At 39.3% G+C, this 13,907-nt stretch overlaps 2 protein-coding genes across 2 annotated transcripts; both read right to left on the bottom strand.

Annotated features, from left to right (window-relative positions):
- Positions 1-2,256: 2,256 nt before the first annotated feature.
- LOC113667504 (inactive rhomboid protein 2) lies at positions 2,257-6,100 on the bottom strand. Its single transcript, XM_027183324.2, has 6 exons — positions 5,930-6,100; positions 4,938-5,135; positions 4,379-4,617; positions 3,763-3,960; positions 3,091-3,339; positions 2,257-2,831 (listed from the first exon to the last, which is right to left on the bottom strand). The coding sequence occupies exons 1-6, from the start codon at positions 5,964-5,966 to the stop codon at positions 2,409-2,411; spliced, it is 1,344 nt and encodes a 447-aa protein (XP_027039125.2). The 5' UTR covers positions 5,967-6,100; the 3' UTR covers positions 2,257-2,408.
- Positions 6,101-6,353: 253 nt separating this feature from the next.
- On the bottom strand, positions 6,354-13,436 carry LOC113667506 (ribosome biogenesis protein WDR12 homolog). Its single transcript, XM_089196294.1, has 9 exons — positions 13,195-13,436; positions 11,863-11,992; positions 10,983-11,097; positions 10,204-10,334; positions 9,276-9,358; positions 8,494-8,608; positions 8,251-8,376; positions 7,308-7,475; positions 6,354-6,751 (listed from the first exon to the last, which is right to left on the bottom strand). Exons 1-9 carry the CDS (start codon positions 13,266-13,268, stop codon positions 6,632-6,634), a joined length of 1,062 nt encoding a protein of 353 aa, XP_089052420.1. The 5' UTR covers positions 13,269-13,436; the 3' UTR covers positions 6,354-6,631.
- Between the last annotated feature and the right edge of the window lie 471 nt (positions 13,437-13,907).

The raw sequence follows: 13,907 nt of genomic DNA, 5'->3' as shown, positions 1-13,907 counted from the left end.
AGTATTAAGTCTACCTTGTACAGCATAGAGTATAGTTTGTCAACTATTCAACTATAAATAACTTCTAATAGCCGCTGATAATTTGATGCCTTTGTAAATATAAAATATTATGCCTTCGTAAATGTAAAATATTATGCCTTTGCAAAGAAAGTGTCAACAATTGGAAACTCTGTTCTAGATCCGGAGTGCCAAAGTTAAGTCCTGACTGGACAACACATATTTCTAAATAGTTCCTTTTTGGAGTGACCCCAGGGAGGGAAAAATGAGTTGAAGTATGGGGAGGGGGGAGGGGGGCTTGGAGGTAGAATGTTGGTCACATGTTACCTAAACATACAGCCGACCTGAAAATTAGATAACAATAGTAATAATATCAATATTAATAAAATAATAATGTAAAATAATAAAATTAATCAAAATGACAATCTCAAGGTCTTTGAGACAGTTCGCCGAAAGTGTCTTCATTTACCTCTCACACAATTCATTATAACAATGAGTTAGTTGATATCATGAAAACTTCCGCGATCGGAGTAGCTGCGGTTGAAAGAATCCTCAAAGTCGTCATCCCTAGGGTTTCTGCGACGCTGAAATGCGAGCAAGCCAGTCGTAACCGCCGAAATTAAGACCAAAATTAGCCCAGCAATTACTAAAATAAAGTACACCCGGTGTGGTTTTTTTAGTATGTGACCAGAGTAATTTTTCGTCGACTTCAAGTCAATGACTAGGGCGATAAAGGTAAACACGAGAAGAGCTAAGAAAACATTGGTGAAGAATGAGCCGTAGCGGAGAATGAAGCGACAAAATGGAATTCTCTTTAACGAACACTCTCGGCTCCCAAGCAACCTTGCTATCAGGAAGGATGTCGTAAATAGAACCAGTAATCCATTTACGATCATCACCAGGAACAACACGAAAAAGGGGCAGTTTACATCGCTCGACGAACCAGTAGATTCGAAATTTGACCAACATGACTGACTGGCATTCGCTTTGCCTACTTCCGCCTCCAGGAAATTCACTGTTAAAAAGCAAATCTCTGCCGCCAAAGAAGACGTACAGGCCAGTGCAAATAACGCTCTTGGATTACAGTTTCCCATTACTTAAGCTTTGTGAGGAAAGATACCTCTGTAAGAGGACGTTCGTAATTTTAGTTTCTCTATGAAAAGCGCGTGACAGATCGAGACGATGACGATCGTGTTACAGTTGCCGCTGGTCACTTGTGAGCTTTCGATAATTTTGCTTTCATTTTTCTTCTTCTGTTTTGAAGAGTGAGCTATTCTTTCGATTTTGTCCAACTTTTCAGCGGCGTCCAAAACATTGAAATAAATTTTGATAGAAGTAATAAGAGAACTTGAAATCCCATAAGGAATCATCCATAATTAGTTCCAGGGAGCGGACTGGTTGCACTAATAATACAGCTAGATAACACAACGATTTAATCTGACTGTAAGACGTGTGCTTACATCCGGGATATATTAGTTCTCATTGTAGTGCGCAAGTCCCTAAAGGCTATTAAAAACACAGTGACATCGTTACACCGGTAACATCTTTAAGAAAGTAAAATAAAACGTTCTGAGGAACTAAGGTTCTAAGGAAAAGAGAAATGATTCTAACCCCTCTAAATGTGCCTTTAAAAGAATTGATGGTCACCTCCTCAGCCTCCCCCCGTTTGAAAAAAAAAAAGGACGGGCATACATGTTCAACTTTAAATTCTTATTTACTGATTAATCTCAAAATCTGCATGTAAGAACAAAGAAACAAAATGCAAAAATGCAAGCTACTATAACTGAGTGAATGTTTGTTTGTATCACTATTCGAACCCTTTCATATCCTCAGCGATGTTCTCTACCACCATTCCTTCCTCCTCTTCCTCTGTTACCTCTTCTTTCTCTGTCCCTGCCCATAATCTGTCCCTTCTTCATCTTTTTCTTCCTCTGCTCCCTTTCCTTCCTCTGCCCATCTCTTTCTCTCCTTCTCCTCTTTACCCTCGCCCTCTCCTTCGTCTTCTCCTTTTGCCTTCTCAGGGTCCTTTCTATCCTTCCTCTGATTCCTCTGGCTCCTCTGTTCCCCCTCCTTCCTCCCTTTCCTCCTATACCTCTGTCTCACCTCCTTTATTCCCTTCGTCTGCATTGTCTTTCCGTTTCTTTCTCCTTTCCTTCACTTCACTCTCCTCCCGTTGCTCTCCTGTCCTTCCTATGTTTCAACAGCCCCTTCTCCTTCCTCTGCACCTCTTCTTCTTCCGTTCCCTCTCCTTCATCTCCTTCCACTGCTCTCTCTTTTCATTCCTTTTTCTGCTCCCTATCCTTCCTCTTCCCTATCTGCTATTTCTCCTTCCCCTCTTCCTCTGCTCATTCTTCTTCCTTTGCTTCCTCATCGTCCTCTCCTTCGTCTCCTCCCTCTACTCCAAAACACGATTAATCGCACAAACCTCTCGCATACGGGATGCAATTTACCAATCGCATGAAGGCACTTAAGCTTATCTGCTGCAATCCGTAGAAAAGAGCGAGGCTAAACAAAAATATCATGACTATTATAAACACAACTATAAATTTACATAAGAAAAATTTCCGTGGAAACACGATTCGACTCCAAAAAACCAATGCACTCAAGCAACCGTAAGGTAAACCGGCCAACAGAGAAAAGCTGTTAACTTGTGGAAGGGTGCCAAGAAAAATAAGAGCAAAGAGCGAGCCAATTAAGAAAGTAAGCCTTCGCCCAGGATTCTTTATCGTTCGTCTGCGTATCACGTGTTCAACCAGAGCCAGGCCCGTGATACCGCCGACGGCTGGACCTGCTCCGGCCTGGGGCGAGTCATGCTTTGTAAATAAGGAGCCTATCTGAAAAAAGAGAGGACCAAAAATGATGAAAACTGCAAAGTGCGAACATTTTTTATAGTTGTTACAAGAGATGCAACAGTATAATCTTAATCAAACTTTGGGCATTAAATCAGCTTATTTTAACTACGAAATTTTCTTTAAAAAAAATCTGGAGCATAACAGGCTTTTACTCACTCCTAGTTACTCTTAATCTAGAATCTAGCTGCTTAGAAAATCTAAAATCAACCTCAACAACTACTGAATAAGGCATGAGCCCTACCAATTGTCCGCCCACGCCAGCAGTATGATACACCATTGTCATGCGCAACCATCCCATAACGTTTTCCTGTCCCCAGCACAACCTTATTTGTATAAACGTGATCAGTAGGTAGTCTAGAATACCATGATGTAGATAAAGTGACGTCACGAATCGCCACCATTGATTGCCTCGACGTGGAGCGAATTGTGTGACGTAATTGTCAGTTGCAATATCACTGCCCAGAATGCAAAGCTGCCTTAGACAGTCGACCTGACAAATAATGAGTCAAGAAGTATATCGGTCATAAAATTCAACAAATGATTAACACCAAATTTTAATACAACATGAGCTTATTTTCAACCATTAAGCCAATGATTTAAATGGTGAGCACTGTTGCAAACATGTTTATGTAAGTTAGGTCTTTGCTTATACAGAGCATCCATCTTCAAAAGACACCTTTACTTTTACATGGAGTCCATACCACGCTTTTATTCCTGTTGCCGCCCAACCTGTCCTAACTATTTCTTGTTGATTTATTTTTGAGTGTGCACGACGCGATTGTTAGATTTATAGATACAAATAACTGGATATTGCACAGGGTCGTGAATCGTGCGCATGTGATGACATCCTCTCCTAAGAGTCGATCTGTATGTAATCGGTAAGGTTGTTGTGCTTCAAGAGAGCCCTCTGTACCTGTGTGCAGTGGTCAAAGTGAAGATGAACTCGACCCTTCATAAACCAACAATGCTGCGGACTGGTAAGCGTACACTGCCCGTCTTCTTTACAGCAAGGTCGCAAGATATGCTTGACGGCCGATTGTGGTGAAGACCGCTGACTACAACGTACTTCCCTCCAAGTCGCTTTGTTGTTTGAGAGAATGCTACATTCTCCCTGTAGAAAAGAATCACTGAACTGAGTTCATGTTTGTATTTTCGAGGTTACACGGCACAAAAAGAATTGGCTCGTTATTCATACGTAATGCAGGCCTTGCGATATGTCAATTCCACCAAAGATGCTTTTAGATTATGTCGGGAATGGAGGTTTGTTTTCTGAGACGTTCACATCAGCGTCAACCTCGATCTCATATATGTTCTGAGGGAAAGCAGACGGCAAATGGAGCCGCCGGGGATATTAATTAGTTTTGTCGTGGAAAGAACTTCGAAACGAAGATACTCCCTCCATTAAATGTTTATTCAATACATTCTCAAAAAAAAAAAAGGAAAAAATTTGCAGGGTATAGCTAGGCATGCGGCGCACAATAAGAACTGATCAAAAGTACTGGATTCCATTTTGAATCCGAACATTTTACCTTCGTTGTTGTCCCTGCTGCGTTCACTTCCTCTACCTCACAGCAGCCCAGTTTTTCTCCACCTTCCCCAACGTGCAGCTGCAAAGCGTGAACCATGTAGACGTTAAACGCGTAATCTTCCCTGATGCACGGCGGGTAGAGCGCCCCCAGGGATATCAACTGTGCTCCTGGGGGGCCAATCAAGGGGTTCGGTCGTTCACTGTGAGTAACAGTGACGTTACCACGAAACGTGAAAGGTTCTGACAAAAGAAATGAAATGTAGAGTTCAGGTCCTAGTGAATTGAATCCTTCGGCAGAAGTGCATGATTTAAATTCTATGAGTTAAGTTTTAAATCAGCTTATGTCCAGGATTGAACTCAATCACAATGTCGCCCAACGCCCCCAACCCCTCCCCTGAACAAACGGTTCCGTCATAGCTCTCATGGACAATCACAACTCCTTCGCCTGTTATTCAAACCAGCTATTAGTTTCTGACTTCACTTTCACCGATAACGACCCCATTTTTAGGGGTTCACTAAATGACGTCCCCTCCGCAATACAGATATTGACTGTAACTTACCTATTCTGTAATAGGTCCTTGGTGACAAGCCTATTTCAGCGAAAGTTGTCGTGTAGCACAACCAGATCAACATAAACAACTGTGTCAAGGAAACTGCGAATGTGAAGTAAGGGCGAAACCGACTGACCGCTATTGGCTGCGGTCTTTCCACATTAGGTCGTGAAGTGTCCATTGATTCATACTCTTCTGTTGTAGTTTCTAATTAAACCATATAATGAAAAAAGAAATAGACCTCATCATGATAAACATAAAGTGCAGTTAACAAGGCACTGTTTTGTTGTTCTTTCCAACTCTTCGGGTAGAATTAGAACGTTAAGTGTCTCTAACCTATCAACTTCTTCGAGTTCCCAGATATTTTCCAGGCCCTCATTAATTCTTCTAAGAGGTCTTGAGTAACGCGAGCCCTCGAGAGATCCGCCTTATTGGTGCCAGACCTCTCAGTAAACGTCTCATCTCAAATCTTCTCTCGAGCGAAGAAACGCGCGGAAACGCACAGAAGAACACAGAAACGCGCATCCAGCAGCATTAACATTGACAGCTTGCGCACAGTCTTTATTGTCTGCGACAGTTTTTGATCAATGACACCAAAATAACATAAGCTGAGCTCATTGTCTTAGATCCTAGTGCGCTAATCGGTGAAGAATTTGAAACAGGAAGCACGTTGTTTCATGGCTAGGAACCTTTCTTTAGGCAACTTGCTCACTTCATCTATACTTGAGGTGCCATACGCCACAAAGATTTTAGATGTTCAGCGGCTTTCAGTTTTCGAAATATTTCCGTAATGGTGTAATATTTTTTTCAATACAATCTACTCGTTTATCGTATTTTTAGTTTGTTTTTTTTTTTTTTGACAGTAACTGATTTTAGATCAAATCTAAGAATTTCAATCTCACCAGAAGCCCTAAATTAAAATGTATTACCAAATTCACAAACCTAGACGACAAGAAAGTGCTACTGTAGTATATATATATATCTCCTCTCGGAAATATTACCTTCTTCACCAGATTCAACTTCCACAGGTGTCGTCATTTTCGGACCGGAGACGTTTTAGACGAGAACAGATTTTTCGTCACCATTTTTTCTTTATGTTGACACCAAACACAAGCGTGAAACACGAGGTAACACTGCCACTGCTAAAAGCAGTTTTTCTTTCAGCGATAACAAATTATTTTATTACATCATAGAGATTACGTCACATTGTGACGTAACATTGGCATTTTAATAGGCTCGCGCAAAGCTAACCTCATTCCCAGACCCACGACCGTTTAGGCCCACGCCACGCTTCGTTTTCCTGAAATCTGACTAGCTAATAAAACAAACGCAGAATCTCATCGTGATTTTTCACTAAGTGAACTCTTGGTAAGTACGTGGTCTACTGGGTTAACCCTTGTTAACACTCATAGTATGCAGCTGTTATTCAGAAATGCGTAAGTATGTTTTAATCTGAAAATACTTTAGCTTTACAAGTGGGTGTGGCGTTTTTAAACTTTTCAACGTACGTAAACCTTAACATGCATGTTTCGCAACCATTCATATAACTTCAGTTTGCCTTATTAAGGACTAAGTAATAAAATTTTAACTTCTCACGTTTTGAATACAGTTTATAAAAATTCATACAGCAAACCAAAGAAGCTTAAGTAAATCATATGAAAAACAACTCCGTCTTCTCGTTTGACACCTACATGACCACATGGTCATATAAGCGTCTTGATATGAACACTATTTCCAGTGCTGCCAATCACCAGCTGAGTTCCGTCATGTGACACGTCTAAGGCTTGAATGGGTTTACCCTCCCCTTCCACACTAGCAATTACCTGTTTAAGAAAAAACAATAAATAAATCACAAAATGACTTGATAAATGATTTGCAAGTGATGGCCCAACCCCTAAGAGTGATTCGCATGTAATTTCTCCTTACAATATCACCCCTGAAGCAAACATAAGGGTGTCGGAAATGAGACTAAAGAATCTGCTATGTTCTGAAACTTCACGTTTTATTTTATAAAATCAACTTAATCTCCCTCTCTCTCACCGTTCTCTGTCTCACGCTCTGGTCTCTCTCATTTTAAATATATAATATGATCCTATTGTTCAATCATCTGTCACTTATCGCAAAAAGTCAACCGGAAATCAATTAACGCTGAATAATCTCTCACAAGGGCCATGAGAATAAAGGGAATGATCACCAACTAAAAGAGCAGATTGTTAAAAAAAATCTCCATGTTAGCATCTTTAGAATGTACAGAGAACAGCATGGAGAATAGGCATACTGATTATTAAGGATGCGACCTCAATGTTTAATTCAGGGGTAATATTGTACGGAGATGTTAGTATCCTAAGGGTCAGAGGTTGAGGAAACTGTGTTAAGCACCTTGTTTTCACTTCTGTTGATGATTTTCAGATCATTGGTTCCACTTCCTCCTGCAGCGATAAGATCATAACTAGAACAAAACCGAGCCACGTACAGGAACTCCCCGTGCTCAAGCTGACACGGAAATGGAATTGATTCTATCAGCTCGCCGCTGCCATAGTCCCACACCTACGATATAGATAAGATTAAATTGTAACTTCTATCCACTATATTAATACCTAGTCGAGCAAACAGTGGATAAGAATTCAGCAAAATATTACCTTTCAAATTCGTAATGAGCCTCGAAAATAATCTGAGTATGCTTTGGTTCTGTTTAACAACGCTTGGTCCAGAAAACTCACACCACCACCCTCTCAACCAATCAGATGATAAACTTAAACGATTGGTGACTTATTAACTCACATTTCCCGCACTTCGAGCCCTGCGCTTGTTCGTAGTTTGTGTTCCAATTGGTTCCCAGAGACATACCTTTTTTCGGATAGGCTTTTATGACAATTTTCTTTCAGCCCAACAACACACATTTGTTAAAACAAGCCGATCAATTTATTTTACTAAAAATCAAAATTCTCTTGACTAACAAATACAGAAATAAATAGCAGTTAGCATGGACTGCCGAGGATTAAGAGTATTTTCAAAACCCCGAGATGGTAATAGTAGTTCTAAATACGTCACGTCCCGTAATTTTCAATCTCTTCTCAATCTTCGATAAGGTTACGAGGGCTGGTATAATTTTTCATCAGATAAAGATCAATTTCTCTCATAATAATTGACATGGCGTTTCTTTAATCTTCAAAACAATTTGAATTGCCTCCGTAACAAGCGCTCGACATTTTAATTTAGCACGCGTTTGTTGCATTGCGCCTTGCACCTATTTGGTAGGCTGCCAACCACGTTCCCAAGATCTCTCTTTATCCAATGTCGCGCAAACTACTTTTCAAATTACCTGTAGTGCATTACGGGCCAACCAAGAAGCCGTCAAAATAGAGTCTTCCCACATGTCAATTCCATCACCACAGATGTACGGCCCGTGGATGGAGCGAACCACTTGATCAACTCGTACATCCCACACCTACAAGAAGACAAAAAATAAATTTCCTTTGTTCTGACCGGACTTTGTTGTGACTTTTAGGAAACTCAGGGACATGGGCCTCTCATGAAAACTGGAAGGATTCAGTTCGTGACTGACCTTCAAACATCTGTCCCAGCCTCCAGTCAGAAAGACGTTGTCATTAAAAGGGTGAAATTTCACAGCGAAAACTTTTCTTCCATGGCCTACTCCCGGGGCAAAAATGTCTTCCTCTCTGGAAATTCAATAACAAGTACAAAGTCATGAAGAAAATGACAGTTTAGTGCGTAATCTAAACATACAACCCAAGAGGGGGGGAAGGGGAGAACATTTAAAGGGAATTTCATGAGGGGATGTGCTGTCAAGGCTGTTACATCAAGTTGCCGTGATAGTTTTATGGCAGCCATTAATACTTCGGGAGAAAAGGGTTTTGCTCAAGAACACAACACAAGCCCCTTCCACGCTTTACCACCCATACCTCTCAATCTGAAGTCCAACACCAGTCCCCCTGGTCCTTGACTCTCAGAGTCACTGAACACTTCATCCTTGCAGCCCCCTCCCTCTCCCTCTCCCCTCTCCCCTCTCCCCTCTCCCCTCCCCCTCCCCCTCCCCCTTCTTCTCCCCCTCCCTCTCCCTCCCACTCCCTGCCTTGTTTATGTGCACATCCACCAATGTTTACACTTATTCATTAAATTGGCAGATTCATCCAAAGCTGTAGTAGTTGTAGTCCCATCTAGCACTATGTGGGGTAGCTTAAATACTGTTAGTTTCCCTATGCCATAAAAATCAAGGTACCCTCTGTCAGCCATACTGGTATGTAGCCTGCTTAATGTATTGTATCATTATTTTAGTTCTTACTGATAAGTACCAGTAAGTAAAATGATCAAACATAAAAACCTCACTCTGTTACATCAAGATGACCTGTTCCTCCAAATGTACACTTCAGTTTTAGTGCGCTTGAGTCATAAACTCGTATGTCTTTGTCCTTCATTTGGAAAGGGGAAAAGGATGTTATGAAAAAAAAAAAAAGACAACAGTTATTTCAACCACAGATAGACTGACGCAAATCATATCAACAGGTTATCAATGATTAACAAAATGCTGAGGAGAAATCACACTTAACGCTGCTTAGAAACGATTCTGTGCTCCTTATTTAGTTGCAATGAATTCACACCTTTACCCTGAAGATCACCTTAACCCTTTAACTCCCAAGATCTGATTGTTAATTCTCTCCTCTTACTTCTACTCATTCCCTGGTAAATTGGTTACAAGAATTTGGTGATAGATCAAGATAACAACTTCTACTTGTCTTAGTTTGAGTTTTCTCATTACCTGTTTGCTCAATAATGTATGGATATTATAGGGAGAAGTTGCATGTTAATCACTTCTGGGAGGTAAAGGGTTAAAGTCAAATCTCATTGAAATACTAAATGCTATCAAAAATGAAAAAATGTTTGTTGCAGTGAAAGAGAAGACTGTAATCAGTGCAACCATTATGAATATTGCTGTGAAGTCCCAGTTAAGGTATTGGCATGGCCTTTAGAGTCATGGGAGAGCATGCATCTTAATAAATGGCCGCCTGAATGTTAAGCATGGTAAATCTATTGGGGAGGATCTTTTTGCAGACGACAGCTTAATTCTGTTTCTTGGAACAATGACCTTTACCACCATCAATCTTTTTTTCTAATTATACTCTGCACAGCACATCCACACATTCACCATGGTGTCACTCTGATTCTTTTGTTTCTTTCCATTTTCTTCCAACACCCAATGTAAAACAAACCTTGACATTCCATGGGTGATAATAATGTTGCAGGTTTCATGACCTACCTTGCCAGCAGTTGCAAAGATCCTGCCATCATGTGAGAAATCCAGAGCACTTATTTCATTGTGAGGCTCCTCAATTTTCTTAAAGGATTTCCATGTTTCCAAGTCCCAACACGTCATTATTCCATCAGCACCTTATGTAAAAGTTGAAGTATTGCAATCTATTATAAACTGCTATAATGACTATTACATGATTATTGTCAGTACAATTTGAATCATTTCAGGGCTTCAGCTATTTTATCTGTTGAGCAATTTTATATTTGAGGTTACATTTGCAACCATCTAGTTATAACAATCATCAGCTGAGTAAAATCTACAGCTCAGAAAATATGGTGGAATATCCACCTCACCTTGGTAGGTTTCTTTGAAAAGATAATGTCTCCAACTAAATGCAAATATATAGTGGACAGTACATTCCATGAATCTGCCATTCGCTTAATACTTCATCAGCTGGAGTTTGTTATCCTGATTGACCACCAAAACCTCTTAATCAATTTACATGGATATGTATGGTAACTGAGTGCTACAAGCTCAAGGCTCTTTCAAAGTTGTCATTCTGTGGCCAAAAATCAGAAAACAGCTGCCAGAAATTTTTTGACTTTTAAACATGAAGAAAATTAAAGATAGTATACCAGAGTGCTCCAAGCTAAAAGCTTTTTCAAAGTGGCCAATCTGTGACCAAAAATTAGAAAACAGCTGCCAGAAATTTTTTGATACTTAAAATTAAAACAAAATTACTGATAGTGTACCAAATATTGTTTGAGGAAAAATGACATTATTACCTGCTGTGATCAACTCATCATCTTTAAATGGAAAGAATTTGACAGATGTGGTAGGTAAACCATGCAAAGAGCCATGTTTTAGCAGTTTCTTTCTTCCTGTGTTACACTCATACACCTGTTACAATAAACATGATACATATGCAGGAAAAGAAAATATTAAGATTTACCATCTACAGAGCAATGGATCATACCAAGCAAACTCCCTGATTTCTGTGTTTCTGTCAGAAGTAGAGCATTAAGGGTAGTTAGGGCAGCAATCACCAATTAGGGGCTAGCTCGCAAACCTCATGATTTCAGTAATGATCAAAGCATGCTTTTAAAAATTGCCTCCTAATCATATGTAATTTTCAGACCATTTCACTGTCCCTAATATCCCTTTTGCAGGCAATAAAATATTTTTAGTCTGTTGTTGTTGTCAATAGAGATTTCTTTAAACATAAATCAGCCTGATGGTCAAAATGCAAATTCTACGTCTTGATCTCCATGTTTTTCTTATAATACCATAAAAAAATGTGAAAATTTGTTTAAGATAACAACAGTTTTGCTTTGGTGATTACTTCCTTGATTCTCATGACCTCACATCAAGAAATTATACTGATAAGGAGAGGAGAAATTTAAAGCTGAACTTTCTTAATACACCTGTGTCTTTACAAAAATATTTGCAAAAATTGACTTAATTGTTTCAGATTAATTTGATAGTCTTTCAGTCATGTCTTCCCCTTTCTCCCATCTTAATTTGTCCACCTATTCATACCTTGCTCCCTAGATCAGAAAGCAAATTCTCTCAACTGAAGATTGTGGATAATTACAAATCTTTTATACCCATTTCAAAGAAAAAAAATGCACATTTCTGACACAGGGTAATCTATTATTTGTTTACCTGAATTGCACCATTGCCACAACCAACAACTAAATACTGCTGCTTGGGAGAAAACTTGACACTGTAAACTCCCATAACATCATCAAAATCTACTTGAACCAATGAGTTATCTCCATTGGTCACAGAATCACTGCAATACAAAATATCAACCCAGCAAAAAAAATCAGACCTTGTAAACTGAAACCAATAATAAACCATTTGCACCAAAGGGCCTGACCCTTTAACTCCCAGTTCAAATTCGTCATCCTCCTCACTGTTGACCATACAATTCTTATAATGTTAGTTCAGAGAATTTAGTATTGGATCAATTAATTATCCCTAAATTGAAAATTTTCTTTATTCTCATAACTTACCTGGTTGACATTCTATTGATAGTGTAAGGAGAAATTCTGTCTTGGTCACTCATGGGAGTTAAAGGGTTAAACATGTTTTAAAGCTGTTTTGTTTTATGTAAATTTGTTTTCCTCATAGAAACTGTTTAAACAGGTGTTTATTGACTTAAGATTTAACACATTGAAGATACAAGTTGGTGACTACTTAACTTTTGGATTTTCATTCAGTTAACCCTTTAACTCCCAGAAGTAATTCACATAAAAATTCTCCCTACAATATTCATACATTATTCTGCAAACAGGTAATGAGAATATTCAAACTTATCAGGTAGAAGCTGCTATCTTGATCTAGCACCAAGTTCTCATACTAATTTACATGGAAATGTGTAGCAGCTAGAGGGGAGAATTAACAATCAGATCTTAGGAGTTAAAGCATTACACAGAAAGTTTTACTTTTAAATTAAACCTTGGTTATTGCACATTCCATACTATGAGAACCATAAAGTTCCAAATTGATCATTAAAAATAAATCTTATGCTGCTGGCAATCATATTAGGGAGCCATTCGGTAAATGGTGCAACATCTCTCTGGGTTCAATGGGTCATGACCTCATTTCAAAGATTTACACTCTTGCCACTCATTTTTTGAATTTAAATGTCATTTTGAATGGACACTGCGATATGAAACTTTTCTATAAAAACAAAGCTGAAATTTAGGAAAGATTCCTGTTTTTATGATAACATGCAACTTCTTAGTCCCTCTTATTTTCAAATTTAATGGTGCTAATTTCCAGTTTGATGCTGCCAATTTCCCCTCAAAGGTCAACCAGCGTCTCAACTGCATGCATGCAGATTTTCCTGTTAACTGATATTTACGTAGTAAAACCATTCGTCAATCTATTTAAGATAAAAGTTATGCCGCAATTTTGCTTGAGATCTGTACATACCAAGCTTCAAACGATTCAAAGCGTCGTAAGTTGAGTACTCATTCCTTACTTTACCTGGAGATGCTCTTCGCGATATCTTTCCCAGCGTTCAAGGCTTCTTCTAACCTTCGTCGAGTACTGGAAGACATTACAACCTTTTTAAAGCTTTCAAACGCTAGGTAGAGTAAAAGTGATCCATAACCCTCTGTAATGCAGCCATAAACAGTAACTCTATTAAGTCTGCGAGTTACAGCCTAAAAAGTCAAACTTTCAACGAAACAAGTCTTCCCGGAGGAGGTGCTGAAGTTGTCGTTTCCAGGCTTCATCCATTTCTAAGTACATGAGATGGACTGGGCAAATCTAAACGGTCCACGCGCGAGGGAGACACTCCCTCTTCACCCCTACCCCCCCTTTTCTGGACAGGGAGGGACTTCAGCATCAAGATAAATAGAGAGTACTACATGGGCGCGCATAGATATGGAATTTCTCTTCGAGTGTTTAGCTCGATAGCTCACGAGTGAGCGCAGCGCACAAGTCTGTCGAGTTGAACACTTGAAGAGAAATTCCATGTCTACAAACAACCACGTATTATTTTGCTTATCATATAAACACAATAGCCCTTTACTGACAAGAAAAGCCGACTTCATTTAGAATGAAAATAAATGAAACGAAAATCCCCGAATAACAATCGTAGAGTGCGTTAGCACTAACTCTAAGGATGGAAAAATGCGTTGAATCACGATTACAAAAACAACACTGGTCGTAATTTTCAACTGAAAAAATCTCAT

The sequence above is a fragment of the Pocillopora damicornis genome, chromosome 2 (genome assembly GCF_964200805.1).
Source record: "Pocillopora damicornis chromosome 2, jaPocDami1.2, whole genome shotgun sequence".
NCBI classification, from domain to species: Eukaryota; Metazoa; Cnidaria; class Anthozoa; order Scleractinia; family Pocilloporidae; genus Pocillopora; species Pocillopora damicornis.
This window is presented reverse-complemented; position numbering and strand designations above follow the sequence as displayed.

Coding starts and splice junctions, on each gene's coding strand:
- LOC113667504 (XM_027183324.2), bottom strand. CDS start 5,966: ATGACGACACCTGTGGAAGTTGAATCTGGTGAAGAAG. Junction 4,618..4,937: donor AAGGACCTATTACAGAATAG/GTAAGTTACAGT, acceptor TTCTTTTGTCAG/AACCTTTCACGTTTCGTGGT. Junction 3,961..4,378: donor CAGCAGGGACAACAACGAAG/GTAAAATGTTCG, acceptor TCTTTTCTACAG/GGAGAATGTAGCATTCTCTC.
- LOC113667506 (XM_089196294.1), bottom strand. CDS start 13,268: ATGTCTTCCAGTACTCGACGAAGGTTAGAAGAAGCCTTGAACGCTGGG. Junction 10,335..10,982: donor TGATGAGTTGATCACAGCAG/GTAATAATGTCA, acceptor CTTTTACATAAG/GTGCTGATGGAATAATGACG. Junction 7,476..8,250: donor TGGCCCGTAATGCACTACAG/GTAATTTGAAAA, acceptor TCTATATCGTAG/GTGTGGGACTATGGCAGCGG.